The 21,483-nt window shown below is 40.7% G+C and overlaps 1 protein-coding gene across 1 annotated transcript; it reads left to right on the forward strand.

Moving 5' to 3' along the window:
* The first annotated feature begins 12,407 nt into the window (after positions 1 to 12,407).
* zfand5a (zinc finger, AN1-type domain 5a) lies at positions 12,408 to 20,114 on the forward strand. Its single transcript, XM_034118113.1, has 6 exons — positions 12,408 to 12,702; positions 16,288 to 16,443; positions 17,059 to 17,161; positions 17,275 to 17,360; positions 17,898 to 18,026; positions 18,187 to 20,114. Exons 1-6 carry the CDS (start codon positions 12,672 to 12,674, stop codon positions 18,333 to 18,335), a joined length of 654 nt encoding a protein of 217 aa, XP_033974004.1. The 5' UTR covers positions 12,408 to 12,671; the 3' UTR covers positions 18,336 to 20,114.
* The last annotated feature ends 1,369 nt before the right edge of the window (positions 20,115 to 21,483 follow it).

The raw sequence follows: 21,483 nt of genomic DNA on the forward strand, positions 1-21,483 counted from the left end.
ATTCAAAGAGTTTAGCATACAACAGTTTGGTAGTGGTATCACTTCTTTGTTTAAATTACAGAAGTTATCTTAGGACTCTTTTCATAGACCATATCTAAACAGTATATTATTCAATACAATATGTGAGATAGAGGCAGTGAGTACAAAGCCAATGAACCTGTAGAGGGCGCTGCTGCTCTTTACTGGAATATGCAGGAATACACGCCTCTACCTCCATGACGCTTCCTTCTTTATCTTTTACTGACTTGTTTTCGTCATCTGTGTCTAAATATGTGTGCATGCACGAGTGGAGAAAGGTCAACGCCTCACAGTCAGATATGTAAGCATGGCTATGCCTGTGTACATGTTGATCTTGTTATGGGAGCAAGGAGAGTGGGGGGATATCAGTTTCATTTGGCTAAACTGAGCAGCAGCCACGAGGGATCCAAGAACAGAGAGGTGAGGGGGGTCATCGAAGCCTCGAGGGGCATCAAAACAAACTGCAAGATGCATCTGACTCAAATGATCTCTTGTGGTATCCAGCCATGTAGATTACTTTTGCTTTATTTTGCCCATGTTTCGTGTAGTCTGACCCAAAATTATTTGGTAGAAATATTATTTATTAAGAAAAATGGGATATGTTTTTTTTTAAATGTAGTGTCCCAACTAGCCAGGGAAATGAACTGGTGTGAACTGCATTCTACCAAAGAAATAGCAGCTGGATAAATTCTTTAAAAATATTATACACCAACGTACCACTTGGGAATTTTATTATTTTAAAAGTTGGATGAACATACCTTTTAAGGAGGAGCTTATAAGGATTTGTAAAAATGATGTGACCTCTGGGCACAGGCAATATTTTAATACACACTTTTCTGTCAAACTATGTTAAAGGTCCCCTATTATACTGTTTTTCATCAAAATATTATAGGTCTCAGATATATACAAAACATGTCTCTGAAGTGTTTGGTGCGAAATACCAAACAGATCATGCATTGTAGTAGCATCCCATAATCCCTCTGTTTCAGCCCTGTTTCAAAAGTGCTGATTCTCTGTCTTTTAGTTTAGTTTAGTAGTTGGGGCAGTAACTATAGTAACGCAGTGTAGGCGGAGCCGTGACGTCATCTTCAATGTGAACCACAGAAAAACAACATCAGCCGTTAGCTGTTAGCACTCAGAGCTCACAGCTCCTCATATATGTTCAGAAACTAGACAAAAGTTAAACAAGTACAAACCACAGACTGCCTGTGTCATGGCGAATACAGTCGCTGGTTTATTTATGTCTGTATAGGCCGTTGTTGTGAGTGTGGACGGTCGGAGCATATACTGCGTTAGCTTAGCCGATCTCCATTTAGAAAACACGCATTTTAAAAGGTTTTTTGCCTGCCGTCTGTCTGCAGACTTATCAAAGCATTAATTCATGGTTTTTACTAACCGGTATCAGTATGTTGTTACTTCGGCATCATTTTTAAACGTGTATTACAATTAAATCACAGTCAAATATGTTCATTTTGTTGTAGTTGTAGCCCCCTTGCCAGCGATTCTCTCTCTAGTTTAGCATACTCAGCCCGACTGGTTGTTGGCCCGCTAAGAACCTCGATTTTATGGGGCCAGATAGTACCCGCTAGCCGGTACTACGCCAAGTGGAAACGCAACCAAAAACGGGCCGGGCACGGCACGCTTAAACCGCGCTGTAGTGGAAATGGCCATAAGGTGCCACTCCCCACGCCCCTCTGAGAGATATTTGGTTAAAAAGAACACAATGGTGCTCAGGTGATAAGGTGGGGGGGGGGGGGAAAGTGGATTTTGCACAATAGGTGACCTTTAAACTGTGCTATATGGTACAATATGTGTAATGCCTTTCAATTAATGTGTTCTCAGGGTTTATATACTCTACCACAAAGGGAATCAGAACATGGCATAATCATGAGAATTATAGGGATTATGATATAGGAATCATATTGTGCAGAGAAGTGATTAAATGCCTTGTGGTTCAAAATGACTCCTGTTTATGGAGAAATCAATCTAATCAAATCATGTGTCTGCATGTGTTTGCATTCTGTTCCAGTCTGTCCTGCAGTGTTAATTTTGGCAGCTGTTTTTGATTTAGTCTTAGTCTTAGTCTTTAGACGAAAATGGTAATTAGTTTTAGTCACATTTTAGTCATTTCTATCCTTCATAGTTTTAGTCTAGTTTTAGTCGACGAAAACTCAAAACGTGTTAGTCTAGTTTTAGTCGACGAAAACTCAAAACGTTTTAGTCTACTTTTAGTCGATGAAAAATTACATTTTAGTCAACTTTTAGTCAAAATGTTTTCTCTCTTTAAACCAATTCAGTTGGGCAAATACAGGTATCTGAAATTGTAATCAAGGTGACAGCATCAAGTGTTGAAATTCGTAAAGCAACATTTCACTCTCTTAACACTTTACTTGTGTAATATCTAGGGATGGGTATCGCTAAGGTTTTTAACAGTACTACTAGTCTTATCAATACTGCTTATTGATCCGGTACTTTAACGGTATTCTTGTATTTACTTTTTGTTATTTTTTAAAGGAAAAAACTAACAAATTGTTAACCGAATTAATTGCTTTATTTAAAATGTGAAATAAATTAAATATATATAATTATGTTAAAATATTGTACTGTACTTGAGTAAAATGTTGAGGTACTTGTACTTTACTGGAGTATTTAAATGTTTTGCTACTGTGTACTTCTACTCCACTACAGTTCATAGTTAAATGGTGTACTTCTACTCCACTACATGTATTTAATACCTTTAGTTACTTTGCAGATGTGGATGAATGATGTTTATTATTATTGTGTTTTGTAGTAATGTGTTTTTATTACATGTACAGCACTTTGGCTCGACCAAAAATCGCTTTTAAATGTGCTTTATAAATAAAACTTGATTTGATTTGATTTGATGTGAAATATAATCAAGTGTTAACTCAGACTTTAGTAAATTCACAAGCTACCCTGCAGTATACAGATATATAATATATCATTCAAACTAGCTGCACCTTTACCAGCTTTGAGAACACTTTAATGATCAATCATTATAAAACATATCATATATATTATTCTGAAATGGAACAATCTGCACAATCACTACTTGTACTGTCGCTACTTTAAATATATTTTGATGATCATACTTTGACTTGAGGAACTCTTCCTACACTATGGTATTTTTTTACTTAGCGACAATATCTGAGTACTTCTCCCACCTCTGCACACCTGATGTGATAACGTTACTCGTAATTGGGGCAACAGAGCTACGAGTTAAGGAAGTCGACAATTGTGCATTTCTCCGATTGAATATGACGCCTTTTGGCCGGCTGTTTGGACAGACTACTCTACTCGTTTCAACGCGCTAACGCGAAAACATGGCAAACGAGCTTTGTCCACATCGAGCCTTGTAGTGTCTCTATACTTCTGAACGCTCCGTCCCCGGCAGATCTCTGTGCCGCTGCAGTGTGTCTGTTAGGCCCCGCCCCCCGCACACAGAGAGAGAGGGAGATCGCTCTTCTGGAGTGAAGAGAGCGGAAATAGATATTGCAAGTTAGAAATGTAAGATGCATTTTGGCAGACAAGACGGGCAATTGGGGGAAAATATGCTGCATTTTGAATGTCCGCTAGTCCACCATTAACACCTTAGTCCCGTCTCGTCTCATCAACGAAAACTAAATATACATTTCGTCAAATTTTCGTTATCAAGAATCTATTTTTAGCTCGTTATCGTCTCGTCTTAGGCCCCGGCTCCACGAGGACAAATACGGCAAAACGCATCGGAGTAACGCAAATGCAACCGCAAAAAACCTTCCGTCCCCACGCAATATACACCGGATTGTGTCAAGCTCCACGAGACGGCTCCGTTTACATCCAAACACTGGAAAAGCTGCAGTACATATGCCGAACCTGTACGTGGCGCTGTAACTTCCTCCACAAAAGCAGCAACTTCCTCCACAAAAGCAGCGAAGAAGAATGGTTGTCATGGCTACACTTCTGTGTATTCTCCGCGGTGGGGGCCGACAGAACCGGGCAGAGTTTTTCGCCGGTCAACGTGTGTTAAAGTTTAAATCTTCCGGACAAAATTATAAAAGTGCCGGTCAAAGGTCTTCATTGTTATTTATTGAGCTTTAAAACAAATGAATAACGACGATATAATGATATATAATCATCAAATACACAGAGCCTGTCTCTTTTTCCTCTCTTCTCACAGCGTCAGTGTCTGTCTCATGCAGCAGCTGATCCTGTAATGAGTGACCCGACAGTAAAAATGAACATATTTATAACTAGTTTAGGTAGTTTGAGAGGTAATTAAAATAGCTAAGGGTGATGATCTGACTTGAAGTGTGTGTTTAGCTCCCGCTGCATCACAGCGGCAGGAGCTGCGTGTCTCCGTCCTGTCAGATTAGACTTCACTCGCGTTTATGTCCATATCGAGATAAAGATAAATAATCTGAATTCAAGGAGGAGCTCCTGTAGATGTTGCACAAAGAACTGTAGCATGGTCAGTAGCGACTGGAGCACGATAGCAACCCTGCGGGGGAGAGGCGGGGCTATGAAAACGAATGACCGTATAGGCGACTCCACGGCCCCGTTGGACCCCCCAGAGCGCTCCGTTCCCAGATCTATCCACCTTTGGACCCGTTGTCGTTTGCGGGGTCTGTTTCTACGTTTCCCTTACGGCGTCGTCGAGCTTAGAGGGCTATACGCATGAGAAATATGCGGATTCAACCCGTTTTCGTCCTCGTGGAGCCGGGGCCTTAGTCATGTAAAAAAGGTCGTTGACGAACATTTTTCGTCATAGTTTTCGTTGACGAAATTAACACTGCTGTCCTGATGACTTTACTTATCGGTGCAGCACTGTGCATATACAGCACAGAGTGTGTTGTTCTTTTATTTGCTGATACACTAAAATGACTGATTCACCCAACAGTTGGCGTGGTAAAAGGCTAAGGAGCCCTGCAAAGAGTCTGTTTGTCCTTTATGAGTCAACCAGCAGCTCTGTAACAGATGATCTGTCACCAGTATCCCTTCCCCCCAACACAGGTCGAAGAGGCAGGAAATACAACACAGAAGAAACCTGTAGACTACTAAAGTTTAAAGGATTGGACTGTGCCTATTTAAATATGAGGAGAAGGCCACTAGCTACAAAGGGAATTTAAATTAAACAGTTCTTTGCTGGTCATATTAAAATGAACTTGAGTTGTTAAAAATTATAATGTATATCCTATTTCCTTTACTGTAACAGTAAAAGGCAAATGCACAAACACCGTCTGTTTGACTGATTCTGCCAGCCTTTCTCTGCCGATAACAACCCGTGAACTTTGTATAGCATTAAAGTCTCCTCAGCTCCACAAATGTTGACACTAAACGTAAAGCAGCAGGGAGTTGCAGCCCTGAGGGCAATGCTGGCTGTTTTTGCCAGAGAGGGGAGGGAGCTGAGAGGGGAGTGAAGGTTAATCAGGTGTGACGATAAACACATTTTGGTCAAAGGGATTATAAATGAGACAACCACTGCATTCATTTAAGACCTTTAAAGCAGAGTGTGTAAAGTGTAGTTTGTTTGTATAATGTAGTATGTGATGCAGGTTGTTTACCTAGAAGACTTACATGAGTGACTGTTTATTTTTTTTAGCAAAGGTTACACTTGTTTTTCAGGGAAACTACAGAAAGACATGCTGGAATTTCATCAGTTCTTTAAACATCCATTGTGGGGGAATAAGAAAAGTTATAGTCACAAAGGGTTCTTTATTCTATCATAAACCCAAGTATCTTTACTTCGAAACTCAGCCTTTTCCCAGCTGGATCTCTCCCTCGCTTGTATTCCCCCTTTACTAAATCCCTTCTTCCTGTTTCCGGGTGTTTCTACAGGAGGAGAGCTGACTGTTGTCCCAGTATGGAAGAAGAGGAAGAAAGAAAAACAGGGTGCTGAAGAGGAAATTAGAGAAAAAAGTGGTTGACGTAGAAAGAAGAGAAGTGTGTTGCTCAATTTTGTTCATGCAGCATGCTCGTGACACAGCTACAGAGAGTTACAGCTTCAGACAGTGTGGGGGTGACTAGAGAGAGAAAAAAGACAGCATGGTAAGTATGCGTGAGTAAAACAGCGTCATCAAGCCTGGAGGCAGACCCTGTCAGGCTATGGGTGTTATTAAGGGCGGGACTTGGCCGCTGCAATTGACAGATTACAGCGGCGGAGGCGGGGTTTGTCCTTGCAGACAGAGAAGCACGTGGCCAGGCCCATCTGCACGAGGGAGCAGCAACAAAGACCAGCCAGTCTGGAGAACAGAGCAGAGCACAGGACATCTGCTGCACACACATGCACACATACACTCTCTCTCTTTCATCCACGCTCACATGTAAGGGTTCACATTGGTTCACCTCACGCAGGCATCCAGCCAACGTGGAGTTTCATATATCAGCTGCTGAGGACAAACCCACATGCATACTTTTGTAACTGCCAATTATTTTACAACTACATACAAAAATTGTTGCATACATACTTTCGTCGAAACTGGGGACAACTTTCCACAAGAGCCACACACACATTTACACACACCAACAATGATAATCCAACAACCGTCCAGATACCCATGTACGGTGAGATTTGTATGTACAAATAAGGGGGGAGAAAGGAAGAAGGAGAGGGATTAAACAAGAGTGTGTGCTGGGAAAGTTTAGGGGAACTCCTCCCTGGTCAGAAATAACAAGAAACACATTCATGAGAGGTAGAGTTGTGTAGCAGCACTAGAGAGGGACTGAATGGTCAGTAGGTGCTGATTCAGCAGATCACATTCATTCGGTCCCATTTTTGTTCTCTATTTGTCTCTCTATTGCTTCATGTCTCTTGGTTTTAAGTCAGAATACCATACCAGGCTACTTGAAGCACATTATCAGTGACTCTAGCATGCCCTACCTCTTGTTTTCATTCAGTGTATTCTCAACAATTACAGCAAAAACAGTGTTAAATGGAAATGGATTTACAACAAAGCTGTCCCTGATCTCCCCAGAATTATGCAGACAGGCACCCTCTGTTCCTCAAATGTTTCTCTTTACCTATGTTAACACACACACACATACTTCATCGCCCCTTTAATGAGGGGCTGCCCATGGAGTTGAATGCGGACAGAGCTGGGTGGGGGATCAAGTTTTGAAGCAATGGTTTTAGTGAGCCTCAGAGTGGAGCTTATCAAGCCCCGCACACAGCTTATGTAAATGGTTAAGCTGCCATTTCCACCAGTACCCCTTTTATCAACAGTGTCCCACCACCCCGACGCCAGACACAGGCAAGCTGTGCCTGTGTGTGTGTGTGTGTGTGTGTGTGTGTGTGTGTGTGTGTGTGTGTGTGTGTGTGTGTGTGTGTGTGTGTGTGTGTGTGTGTGTGTGTGTGTGTGTGTGTGTGTGTGTGTGTGTGTGTGTGTGTGTGTGTGTGTGTGTGTGTGTGTGTGTGTGTGTGTGTGTGTGTGTGTGTGTGTGTGTGTGTGTGTGTGCAGGGACAATATCTGCCTAGTAACTACAGACAGGCTGTTCCAGATTCACAGAAGTAATCCTCACACCCTCTCACGCACACACACTGAAAAACGACAATAAAGCATAGCTGCGGATTGTATATGCATCTGTTTGTTGTCATGGCAACATTGTCACTTTTCAGCTCATTACATTTTGGTCTTGGAAAATAATTATTGTCCCACCCCCCTCATTCAGTACAACCACCAGCACCATTAGACCTTACCACCCACACACACTCAGCAGTGGTACCAAAACCTACAAACACATACACACACACGTCACATACACACACACACACACACACACACACACACACACACACATACATATACAGAAGCCTATGACAGTGAGGGGGATGGGTAATGATACTCAACACCTCCCACTCTCTCCTCAGCTGCTCCCTCCCCTCACTGAAACCATCACACACTAAACAGACACACACACGCTCCTTCTTTTCTGCTTCTCCGTACAGGGCTGCATTAAGACAACACTCACACACACAAAGACCTCAGTGTAAAACACAGAGCAGGTTTCCCCCATCGCCTCCCCCATCCTTCCCTCTGTGCCTTCTTTACTCACATATGAAAAGCGTATGTCTGTATACAACAAGGGAACTATGCTACTATACTGTGTACGGTACATGGTGGATGGTTTGGTATAAAAATACCACATGATGACATTTTACAAAAAATGCTGACATTTGTATAATCATCCTGTGAGAATGACTATAAATCAAAACCAATATGTAACCCCTTTGCCATCATTTAATTACAAAACATAATATTCATGATTATTGAGGACCCTCCCACATCAATGAGTATTAGGGCCAAATTCAACATTTGAATATGTCCAGAATAAGGTAAGACTTTCAGGATATAAACTAGCACTAGTAGCTTGATTTATTCTGAAAAGTTTAACTTGTATACTCAAAATGTTGACTTTATTCTTAAAATAGTCATGCACTTCATGCATGATTTTGAGGTAATTCTAAGGATTTCAATATTCTTGAAAAAAAATAACAGAACAAATATATATAAATTCTCGAATTGCAAAAGAAACCCTTTAATTTCATCCTTGCCATTTTGACTTTCTTCTCAACATGTAAAGCAAAAACAAAAAAATACTGTAAAGAATGTTTTTCCTTCCTCAAACCGTCCCTGATACCTTGATCGTAAATTGTATGATACTAAACTCCCATGTCATCAGAGTGATTTTTTGGCAATTAATGGATATAATAAGTGTGAATGTTTTACTCAGGTTACTGGACACCTTGTAGTTATAGTGACTCAGATAAGCACCAGATGGCCTTTTATTCATCAGAGATTAACAATCTGACTAAAGCTGATCAAGGCTTATTGTCAAGTATTACTGTTGAACAGTGATCAGTTGCCAGGCCCTCTCAGCTCCTCTACTGTTATGAAACATTTCCTAATTAGTGAGACTTTTGTTCTTATCACAAGTTATTTTTATGTGGAAATCAGGTGATATTTACAAGTCTTTCTTCCTTTTTGTTTATTTATTGTTCCCTTCAAATAAAACACTCTAAATAAAAACTAGATAACGAAATATGTTTAAAAAAACACAGTTTAGAGTTGACCTTAGTGTACAATTTAAGGAAACATATTGCACAGTAAATATATTTTTGTGATGTTTTTTTTTTCTGTGAAAGAAACAATTTTAGTTCTCCGTTTTCAGGCTACATTTATAAAGACATCAACGTCATGTCTGTTTTTGTGTGTGTGTGTGTGTGTGTGTGTGTGTGTGTGTGTGTGTGTGTGTGTGTGTGTGTGTGTGTGTGTGTGTGTGTGTGTGTGTGTGTGTGTGTGTGTGTGTGTGTGTTTGGTTTATTCCCCTTAAAAAGTTAGGGGAAGTTCTGCAGGAGCACCTACTTTTACTTTCACTTGGCTTCACCTTTTTATGCCACTCACAGTGTCCTCTTGAATTCTGGTTTGAACTGGAACCGACCAACTGTATCAGCCAATGACTTCCAGACTGTACTAGCTGTCTAAGTTTCCACGAATTCACTCACTGATATATGACTGCCTGTTCTTTACAACACACATACACTCACAAACACCACCAGGCCCTACCCAGAGTATTTGTTTTCTGCTCAGCGGGGCCTGTATAGTGCCTGGGGAAGTGTTACGTTATACTGACACGTTGAGGGAATACGTTGGGACTTGTTTGACCTGCAGGCTATACAGCTATCTATACAGCATATATGACACCCTGCGAGGGAAAGAAAGGAACGTGTTTTCATGTTTCACAAAAACAGGACCGGGAGATTATGCCCTCAGGTTGCTGTTGGTGTTAAAAACAGCAGGTGAACGTACAATTTAGAAGAATAAAACAAAAGAACAGACACAGATCACAATACTGTATACATTCAATATAAATATGTTTAGTACCAAAGCTGTTATACCAGGATTTTAGGTAATACTACTGAAAATCACTCAGTCTCCCTAGGCACCAAAACAAAAAATGTTCCCACTATTTGTATATTAATTCAACTGTGAAATTCTTTATAAGTGTATCCCACTTCAGATTTGTCTTGATATTGTATCAAACAATTCCCCACAATGCCAAAAGAGTAACATTGTGGTGCATGGAGAAATGGGAAATCCCTTAATTTAAGCAAGCTTTTGTGCCTAAAATAATAAAATAATAATTTGTACTCACAACAACAACATGTATTTAATTGTAAAACAGTATCTTCTCAAATAGTTATTCATTCCATGAAACAAAGACGAGGATATAACATCATGGTTTTCAGTTGTTGCCACAACCCTGTTTACCAACTGAAACTAGTGACAGCTAAAATACATTACACAACCATTTCTCAACAGTACATCCTGAAACCGTCCTGATCTCTTCTCACTCTGCTCTTATCTTTCCTAGCCTCGCACATAACATGTTTACACATACACAAGTGCACCTGTGTGTGTATATGTGTGTGTGTGAGTGTGTGGTCTTTTACATAACATTGTTGTGAGGACCATTTTAAACCTTCCAATTGAGGACATTTTTTAGGTTTGTAGATCATTTCTATGTGTCACTTCAGCCGGATCTGTTGTTTGGCGGTTAAGATTTTGTTTTAAAAAGGCCCAGACACACCAAAAGGTTAAGATTATTTGGGTGTTCAGTTTGTGTAAATGTCGGGATTGGGCATGAAGTTGTGATAGTTAAGATTACGATTAAGGGCTTGGGTCAGGGACTTGCACATAATTTGGAAAATAAAATATAGTATGTATATAAATATATATTTGCTGTTGTGGTTACGTAAATACAAGTAGCCCCTAATGCCTCTGTGTGCAAAAGAGATGGAGCAAGCCGTAAAAGACATGGTGACACCCAAAATTGGGGTGGAGGTGGTGGGAGGGGCGGCCTCTTAAAAGTCTATCTGTACACATCCCTGGCAGCAGGTACTGAATTAGGTAAATGAGGGTCATCAGGGGTGGCTAAAATAAAGTATTGATAGTACAGATTAAAGTTTGTTTTGAAGTGATAATAGCAAGAATAGGACAATCAAAACCAAAACATTCGATCAGTTTTTGAATAGATCACATGCTGGGCACATGAAAACTCATAAATGTACACATTAAAAATCTTCGAGATTAGCTGATTAAATAAAGGTTTTATATAGAGTATATATATCATCCGCAGAAAAGTGTTGTATTTGAACTTCCAATAACAGAGTAGAAAAACAGTGGGGAAAAAAAATGCTTTTTAGTTATTAAATTCATTAATACAGCCATTACAAATGAAACTCGAATGGGCCTATGCAAATGCATATAATTGAAAGCACATTAACCAATACTAATTATTAAAAAGTATTGGTATCAGTATGTGATCCCGGCCCTGGTATTACCCAACACTACTGCTTGGCTCTTGTCTGTTATTACATCACGGAAAACAAGTTTACACTCTCGATGACAACAATACTAGAGTGTGTCTGTGTGTTTGTTTGTGTGTATATGCAGGAGGGAGGGTGAGCAGCCTAGCGTCACATTCTCCCATAACAAACAGGCTTGCATAGCATTGTAAGTATAAATCTTGTTTTGTTCCTGTGACATAAATAATCATTCTAGGTGGCAGGAGGGGCGAGGCTGTTTTAACAACAAATAGGGCCCTGTGACAGACATAGTCTTGAACAAAGAGGCATTACCAAGGGATTATCCTCTTAATCATACTTTTTTTTTTCAATTCTGTCATGTCAGCACTACTATTCATAATATATGCAGGCTTGGGGAGTAACAATATATGTGTAACAGGAATATGTGATAAGGATACAGAAAAAGGTACTGTGTTCCTTTACAGTAACATAAAGAAAATACAATCATTACTGCTACATTTTTCAAAAATAGGGATTTCTAGCAGGATAACCTTACAATACATTTTGAAATAAGAACAATATATTAAGAAACACATGCGCACACATTACAACACTTCATGAAAGACTTAGTGAAACGAGTCTCGACTGATAACTAATCTTGTAGTTCATCATTATGGCCTCTTTTCTTTTCTAAGGTCACATTGCTCAGTTTTCTAATAGAAAACAACCAAGTTATAGCCTTGTTTTTGGCATTGCATTTGATATTGAGTTTATATATTAGTTTTTATAAGATAATTTCGGTTACTGATTACATTTTTCATATGTAATTAGCAATAGTAACAGAATAGATTTGTATATCCCTCCCAACAAATGTGAATGCATTGATTTAGGTAGATTACTCAATAAATAAATAAAAGATTCGTGGCCTTGTAGGAGGATGACGAATGGATGTGTAATAAACGCAACGATATGCGCATGCGCACAACCGCCCCCAGTCGTGTCTCTCCGCGGTCAGCCAATGGGAACCCGTTATTTTACCAGTGACATCATCCGCCACTCCTCTTACTAAAGAAGGAAACAAACATCCATCCAGAAGGGACGGGAGAAGGAGAGAGAAAGAGAGAGAGAGGTAGGAGGGCTAGGAAGGGAGATTTAAAACCCACCTTAAAACCTGCCTGACACGAAGGACAACGCCACATAAACACAGCTAGAAATAGCAAAAGGACGTTAGGGAGGAACTGAAACATTCGACCTTTTTTCTTCTGCCAGGCTACTTTTCCTGACATATCGCGAGAACACTTCGTCAATTTTTCGCAGATCTTGGATTAATTTTTTTTTCTTAACAACGATGAATTCCGAAGGTGGCTCAGCTTGCCGAGGTAAACAACAATATGGGTGTTTTTACTAATGTACTAAACTGGGGGTCGGTCACGGCGACCTTTAACGGTGGATTGAAAGGTCAGGGGGTGTATGTGTGCGTGATGGTATTGTGTGGTAAACAAGCTTTATTTGTCTTTGGCGAAGATGTCACCACCGAGACCACCATCACCTACACCTCTTGACTGGATGTTATCACAAGCCTTCAAACGTGCCGTCTGGGTTCAGGGGGAAAACAAGGGAGGGAGCAATAGCTAGTTGCTGTCTCTGTTTTTCTATTTGCTCCAAGCTGGGGGATGGGGAACCAAAGCCAGCTAATTCCTGTCTAGAAATAGAAAATGCATAAGCCGAATGTACAAGTAGAACGAAAGTGCTGCTCTGAATTGTACTACATTTACTTAAATATTCAATGAACTTGCCAGAACATGTTTGCCTAGTGTTTGCATTAGTTTTAGCTGGGGAGAAAACGACGTTTGCTCGGTCTTAATCAGTATCAGAAAACCTTCAATCGTCCCACACAGGGGAAACGTACATTGTCACAACAAAAATAAAGAGCCGAAAATGGCAAAATACTTATTAAGAGGCATGCCTACAATATTAGAGATAAAAATAGAAATTACTCCAATTACAATTTAGAAAAACACAGGGTGGACAATACAAAGTATCAGTAACCACCCAGTCGACTCAAGTACTTTTATTGTGATTATTTAGTCGAGGTTGTTAACGTTGAACATGCTTATAATGTAAAATACTGCGAAAAAGTGAGCTACAAAACGATGTCTAAACAGGAAGCAGAGAGATTGCAGACAAAGGAGGAAAGAAGAAACAAAGGGAACAGAGACCACTGTCTAGACTGTGGGTTATTTCAGAAAACATAATTTAGCCTTCCTAACTATTTAAAATGATCATTTTCAACAGTGTGTCCCTTTTTTAAAGAGAATAATTTGCTGCTTGTAACAAACCAACTGGGCTTTTTCTGTTCTGTCCTTCACTGTGACTCAGTAGTTTTCAGCCCACCAGGCCCTGAAATATGAGCTAACGTTAAGCCTGTGTGTGATACAGGAGCACTGTCTTCCCCTTTTGTTTGCTCTACATTATCACAGCTATGTTGACCGCGGTTAAAATTAAAGGGATCGCTTGAAGTCCAAAGTGCACAATATCGAATCAGACTACTTTTCACATTTTATTGCTGTGAGTGCTTTTTATATTTTGTGAAAGGAAGTTGGTGGAGAATGATTGTGGCTTGTAATCAGCCCTGTAGCTGGAAACCCCCTGACTTACCCTGTCGGATGTTCAGTATTTTACAATACACTCTAAGTTGCAAATGGAATATTTATGACATTTCAGCTTACTGCCAGTTTGATGAAACAAGATATGTGTTTTTGTTATGCTCATAAGCCACAATTAAGCTATCAAAGTGGGTTCGTGTAGATCCAGATGAGGATAGATATTTACAACAATAATCAGTTATCTTTCATGCATATCATGTGTGCTTGTCTCCCTAAAGGACCCCATTTCATCATCAAAGATTTCAAACTCCTCCAGTGTGCATGCAGTGTATTCATGTCGAGTTGAAAGCTAGGGGTATTTAAACAAGGGTAACTCGAGAGTGGTTGTACCTCCTGCCTTATCCTTGTTTGTGAGAGGTCTCAGTAAAGGTTAGGTTAAAGGGCCTGCTGTTTGTCTGACAGCTGGGTCCAAACCTGACAGCTGAGCTACATTGTCCATTGTTCCTTTGTGTCAGAAAGTCAGCAGCCACGGCTAATCTGCTCGCAGCCATAGTCCTTGTCATGTTCTTTGTTTTATCTTGTTGTTTTTCTCGTCAGATGTGACGTAGTCTTCGTTTGAATTGATATCCTTCCTTTTGAGGAGCTGATTCCATTCATAGACCTTGACCTGGACTGTGGGGTATTGATGTTAAGCTTAAAGCCTACAGTTCAAATGCACTTGTCAACGTCATTAACAGATATTTGGGTCAAAGAGAATGATACTGATGTTAGCTTGTAAAGATAAATCATTTTGATCTACACGGTAGTAACCAACCCCAGTCTTTAGTCCTGTTTTTCAGCAGTCAGCGGTTGAACACGTGACGCAAAGGGAGAGAAGGTCTTTGTGGGCTTTTCCAAGGAAACCCTTTGTTGACACGCCAGTGATAGCATGCAGGGATAGATAAAGAGCGGAGGAGGAGGGGAGGGGTTGCTGGTTAGCTCAAGATTTAATGGCACTTGTTAGTCTGTTGGTGAGGCCAGGGTACCTCGAGTGAACTGACAGGACGTTCTGAGACAACTGCCAGCCTTTCCTGGAACATTAGGTCGCCTGTCCTGTTTATGTCCGTGACCAGAATAAAGACAAGCTTCACACTAACACAAGCAAGAAAGCAGCTGCCATGTTACAGCACGACAGGGCCAAAGGTTGTTTACTGGGTAAAATATGGTTGTGTTGATGTGTACGCTGAAGGCTTGGTTGTTTTTCTTTTCTGGGGAGGTCTGGTATCAGGCGATCAGGCTATTTGTAAAACAGTCAGGGCAGGACTGGCAGACAGGATGCCTCTTACCCAGCTAATCTCAGCCTTCCTGTCTGTCTGTTTGTTCATTCATCAAGGTGTTTTTGATCTGTTGCCTCAAAGGCAGAGCCTCCCATTACACAACTTCCTGCTGTATTGCATTGCAGCAGAGCAGGACAACAACGTCATGGGGCTACACGTTTTGCCAAGTTACGCACACATACACACTTGTTTATGGGCGTATTTGTCGGGAGGTAGTGAAATGTCTTGTGGGGCAAGAATTACCAGAAGGGAGGGAAATACTTTCTAGAAACTATTGCCCTACTTTATTCCTTTCATTCACTATCGTGTGTCTTTGTGGTGAGAACAGTGTGTTTATGTCACTGTTCTGGTTCTGTTTTTGGCCAAGATACTGCCAGTGAGTCAGAGCTTTGTTTTGTGTCAAGACGTGAATGCACTGATGAGGAAGTGTTAGTAATTGTGAAGAGTCATATTGGGTCATAATTATCATGACACACAATGATGACGCATATAACCCTAGATATGAAGTGATGCCAGCTTCGAAACAATGACAAGCTATTGAAATTGATGAAACCTTTTCCTATATTTACATGAAAATGAAAAATGGGTCAAATGTTAAGAAGCCATACAGACTCTTCTAAGAATTTTGAAAGGGGGTCTGTGGGGGAGGAGAGAGTGGGAGAAAGGGGGACACAACATTGAACAGAGCCGTAGGACAGCACAGAGTCCAGTTTCTGCCAAGCTGCTGAGTAGACACAGCGAGGGCTGTTTGTTTTCTGGATCTAGCGGAGAAGCGTTCATAACTGTATTCAGGCTAAAGGGCAAGTCAAACGAGCCAGGCATGTTGTTCTTGAATTTTCATAATATCACTCCCATCTGCAGGCTTTGTTGACACAGCAACTCGTTTCTTTGGAATGAGATTGGCAAGATAGCAGCGTCTATACTGTCCTGTGACGGAAACAATTCAGCCCTCAGTTTACATGGAGGTGTTTGTGATGCAAAATGTTCTCCCTTCGTGCGTCTGTCAGTCTAAATCTTCTCTCTGTTCCTCTCATTCTTGTAGACATGGCCCAAGAGACCAACCAGAGCCCGGTGCTTTGTGCCACTGGCTGTGGTTTCTTTGGCAACCCGAGAACCAATGGCATGTGCTCCGTCTGCTATAAGGATCACCTGACACGGCAGCAGAGCAGCGACCGCATAAGCCCCCGCAGCCCTAGGGGTAAGTCAGTTCTCAAAAAAACAGATAAATGGTGATGGAGATGTAATTGAAATTATTCGAGAAGCCTTGAGTGAAAATGTGTACTTTAAAGTATGTATTTACTTAAAGAGATAAGGGAGATAAGGAGGGACTCAAGGAAGCATAGACATTGTTTTGAAACACAACTAGTTTAAGCCCAGTCAGTGTATTTTCCCAGCCCCCATCCCCTGCCCTCCCTCCTTGTTTTTCCACTCTGTGTAATGAAAGACAGCTGTTTTCTTCATTATAGTGTTCAAGGTTATGTGGGTGTTCCCTCCTTCAGGCATTTCTAAGGTCAAACTGTGAAGCTTTGACAATAGCAATCTGTTGAGACCCATTTTAAAAGCAGTTCCAAAGAGTAGAATGATTATCAGAATACAGCTTTTAAAAATATTTTAAATAGTCAATCTTTGGTAGATGAGTATTTTCAACATCAATAAAATGCACTGCTCTGTTTGTTCTGGGTTTTCTTGCAATATATATGAAGCTTTTTCCTTTGAATTCACCTTTGATTGTTTCTATTTTCTACTTTATTATTTTCAAGTCATTATATTCTGCTGAGTTGTGTCTAATGGAATGTGCTTTGTGCTCACCCAGGCTCGGCAGGTAGTCCTACTTTAGAGGCCTCAGCCATCCAGAGACTAGAAGCCAGTCTAGCCAAGGTTGATGCCTCCCCTGTGTCTTCGCCAGACATGTCTAGGTCAGTATTTGCTGTGTTTTTTTGTTCAATGAAGCTAGCAAATTGTAATGCAAGAACTGCTAACTGGTTAATTGTCTCATGCTTATTCCTGTTTTTTTTATTGAAACCTTCAGAACTGTCCAAGGATCTCTTCCTGTTACTCAACAAATGACAGAGATGAGTATCTCGAGAGAGGACAAGCCAGAACCCCTAGAGCCTGGTAAGACACACATAAACACACTTGTAGTAAATAAACATGCTGGCAGTTGACATACAGGCAAAAAAAATATACACACACAGGTGAATGCTCACATGCAGACTTCTTAAAGCAAATATTGCCTTGTAGGTCTTAATGTTGCCACAGTTTATTTTTGATGCTTCGCTGAATACCTCAAACCCAACTGTTGGTTTTACTTACAGCCTCCAAGAAAGAGAGGCGGCCTAAAAATAAACCAGTTTAAAAATACCTCCACACCAGAGGGCATTCTCAGATTGTAAGCCGTCTGCCAGAAGCTTTCTCAGAGTAGTGCAACATTTTGTGCCAAAATCCAGAGGGGGGCAATTTAGAGATAAGAAACCCACTCATCACTGTCGTTCGGACAAAAGCACACAATATTAGTTGCCAGTGTGATTACATGTCTCGCATAGCAATGAATACATCTCATTTATCTGCTGCTCCTGCTGATTAAAGATATGTGATAATGGCAAATTAAAGCTAGCATGACTAATTTTCCCCTGTTGTCTTTCCTTTATGTAGTTGTAAACCAGCCTGCTGCTTCTAGTCCTTCTCCTGTAGCTTCTTCCAGCAGTGAAGAAGGCAAGGGGGACACCCCTAAACCCAAGAAGAATAGGTGCTTCTTGTGCCGCAAAAGGGTGGGCCTTACAGGTGAGAAGAGAAGTACATGACATGCATCCGCTCAGTGAATCAGCTTGTGATAATTGTTTTACTTAAGAGATGGAAAAGAAAAAGGGGTTTCTCGTACTACTCTAGTTCAGTTATCCACGTCCCCTGTTCTAGCTTTGACCCCTGACCTTTGTGCTTCCAGGGTTCGACTGTCGCTGTGGAAACCTGTTCTGTGGCATCCACCGGTACTCCGACAAGCACAACTGTCCCTATGATTACAAGGCCGAGGCCGCCGCCAAGATCCGTAAAGAGAACCCCGTGGTGGTGGCCGACAAGATCCAGAGAATATAGATTTAACAAATTTAACAGCAGGGGCGGCAACGACAACAACACCATTGACAAAGACTGGAGAATGAGTGAAATGAGCACTGGCATGAGTTGCCAAGTGAAGATTGAAAGGACTTGATTAATTACAAAATTACAACCTCAAGAAAATCTTGGAGAAAAAAAAGAAGATCCTGTCTGAGGAAGATGCATGAATGATCACTTTTTCTCCTTTTATGATTAATTCATTAGTTTTGTTTTATCCTACTTTCTGTGGTGTGGCTTTGCCGCTGTTGAGTCCTTTATTTTTTCTTTTAAGAATATGTATTGTCTTATTAAGAGCAGCCCAGGCTAACTGTCCAGGATAGACTGTGCTCCTCTCACCCAAACCAGGCGCCATTTTGTGCCAAACCGTAGACAGCCATTTTACCGAGACCCTGTCATGTGTCAGACACTAGCAGGTCTTTTAAAGCATCCAGACTCCACAGTAATATTTCCCTCAACCTTTTAATTTCTTGCCCTGTGCTCCGTTGGTACTGGAGTCAGTCAGCGTTTGGAGGAGCATACAACCCCCCACCATGCACAAGGGGCTTTGTTACCTGTCTCTGTCTTTCCTGGCTTTACCTACCTCACAGCTGCTGTGTTAAGCTTTGTTGTCTTCCCTTTTTTATTTGTTTTCATCAGCTCTAACCCCAGCAGAACAATGGATCATCTTGATAGTCTGCCTCAGTGACCCTCTGATCAGCATGTGTGTGTGTTGACTTCAATCGGTTTGATTGTGACGAGGCTTTTGTCCATTATGGCTGGCGGTATCATGCTAGACAGGGACGAACAAATTACTCCACGTTTTACTGAATCTGAACATTTTCAATGGACATAATGTGTAAAGAAGTTCCCCACCTGACGCCTGGTGCAGGGCCGTGTGGTCTGATGGGGAGGATGGCACCCTTCCTGTCAGTTTGGTTGGTGAATTTGAGGAACAATAATGAGGGGCATGAATGAATGGGATAAATGCATGAGTCACTCTTCATCTGCGTAAGTGTTCCAGACATATTTGGCATCACTCAACTTAGGGTTTCATACATTTTATTTGCGGAGAGACAATTATTTGTTATTTTAGCTTTTTTTTTCTCTCTTCCATTGATATTGTACTGATGTTAGCGCATGTATTCAGTGCATTTGTGGAATTAGGGTATGTGACCATGATTTTTCTTTTTTTATGCGCTAACAGAACATTTATGTGAGCACAGTGAGTGTGTATGTGTGTGTGTGTGTGTGTGTGTGTGTGTGTTGTTCCCCCACCCTTTTGTCTGTGGAGCTACCCGGTTTATCAGCACATGTTTACAGAACTACAGGAGCATGCAAGAGCTAGATTTATGAAAAATAATAGATACCAAGATTAGATGTAACCTCATCTGTCTAACAGCTATTGATCTGTGTGTCTGCTTAGAGCACTGTAGAAAAGTGTGAGTGTGTATTTGTGCGCGTGCATGTGCAGATTCCTGTGCAAAGGTGTGTTTTCATGGCTGCCTGACACATTGACCCCACGTATGTTTGTGACTTGTGTTAACCCCGCCCCCCACCACCTTTTATTTGTATCCCCCTGTAAGGATGTTTTTCATTTAAAACACAAATGTATGTATCCGTTTTGAGTTTTTCCCTTTCTGATTCTTAGTTATATGCAAATTTGTACAAAAAATGAAAAAACAACAAACGGTGTTGATATTTATGTATTACATATAATCTTGCTATCCAGCATTACGACAGAATAGTATCATGTAAATAAAACTGTACAGAGAGACATTACCAAGGTTCTTTGTGTGTTTATTTTCACAGCTCACCATTTTCTTATTTCTCAATGTTCGGGGACTTCGAGTGGAGTGTGTTAGGCTATTTTACCCATTTGTTACCAACAGTTTTGGATATTATAATGCATTTTCTGTGCAGGACAAAGGGACGATCTGTTAAACAAACTAAACATGTTAATTCAATCAAAAAATAAATAAATGTAGGCTGTTTTGGAGTGTGAAGTTAGTGATGAATCAGCACAATATGTTAATGAGTCAACTTTGAAGAAGTGGAACTAATTTTTCAGGACAAAAAGAGTTTACCAGCCACATGCCAGTAGCTCGTCTAATATCTCAAATAGGCTGACCTTGTGTTTTTTAATGCTTGTCCTAACCTTGTCTTGGTCATATAAAGTTAAAATCCCTGGACCCTCGAAGCAAACAATCCTGTTTTGCGTTATATGCTAACGCTGTGCATGCTGCACTCGCATAATGTGTGTGTGTTTTCTCACTCCTGTTGGGAGCTCCGGGGCTGAGTGTGTGCACAGATGGCGTCACAGAGACAGCTGCTCAGACAGCTGAGTTGTGCTCATGTCCCTGTGACAGAAAGCTACAGAGATCACATTGTCCTGACTCAAATCTAAAGTACAACGGAGGATTTACACAAAGCATACTAGGTGAAAATACCTTTGTTATAAAACTCAATATTTTTTATTAAGCCGTCTGAATCCAGATTAGTCACCAACAACACAAGCTTTCTAATTGTTAATCACAAACTATTTGAACAACAGAGGACACAAGAGTGCACATAATACTGCAGTGACGGAAGAGAGGAGAATCAAAACACTGGAACATCTACAAAAAACCTTCACCATTCATACTTTTTCTATGTGCAAAAGAGTTAGATACCCACATTCCTCACACAAACCTGTAATTGATTTCACTGATGTGTGCAGCCCATTCATCGGTGTCAACTTCTCTCTCTATGTGTCTGGTGTTGCGTGTGACTGAGGTTAGAAAGCCGTCTCACTAGATGTACAGCATCAGAGATCCTGACTGGCGAAAACGACAGATGTTGTTGCCAGATGTGCAAAGGGGGCTGAAGTCAAATGGGGGCAGAGAGTAAATACTAAACTCCTCTCAGGAAAAAGGTCACTCCCACATTAACTGCGTCTTTCTGTACTGTGTGCTTGTATCCGTTTCCTAGTATTGTTTCTACATTATATCATCTCTACCAATTTCACCAGTATGAGAAGTAATTCTGCCAAAATGAACAATTATTCACATTATACACCTTACACACATGTAAACAACCACATTTTGGACGAATAAAGTTTGATTATCTATATATATCTAAATACTTGCACGTATATTTCTTAAACCCTTCA

This window comes from Trematomus bernacchii, unplaced genomic scaffold (assembly GCF_902827165.1).
Source record: "Trematomus bernacchii unplaced genomic scaffold, fTreBer1.1, whole genome shotgun sequence".
Lineage (NCBI taxonomy): Eukaryota > Metazoa > Chordata > Actinopteri > Perciformes > Nototheniidae > Trematomus > Trematomus bernacchii.

Bases quoted from the DNA above. Each gene is read 5' to 3' on its own strand.
- zfand5a (XM_034118113.1), top strand. From the start codon at position 12,672: ATGAATTCCGAAGGTGGCTCAGCTTGCCGAG. The intron at 12,703-16,287 runs GTAAACAACAAT...TCATTCTTGTAG, and splicing joins AGGTGGCTCAGCTTGCCGAG to ACATGGCCCAAGAGACCAAC. The intron at 17,361-17,897 runs GTAAGACACACA...TCCTTTATGTAG, and splicing joins GCCAGAACCCCTAGAGCCTG to TTGTAAACCAGCCTGCTGCT.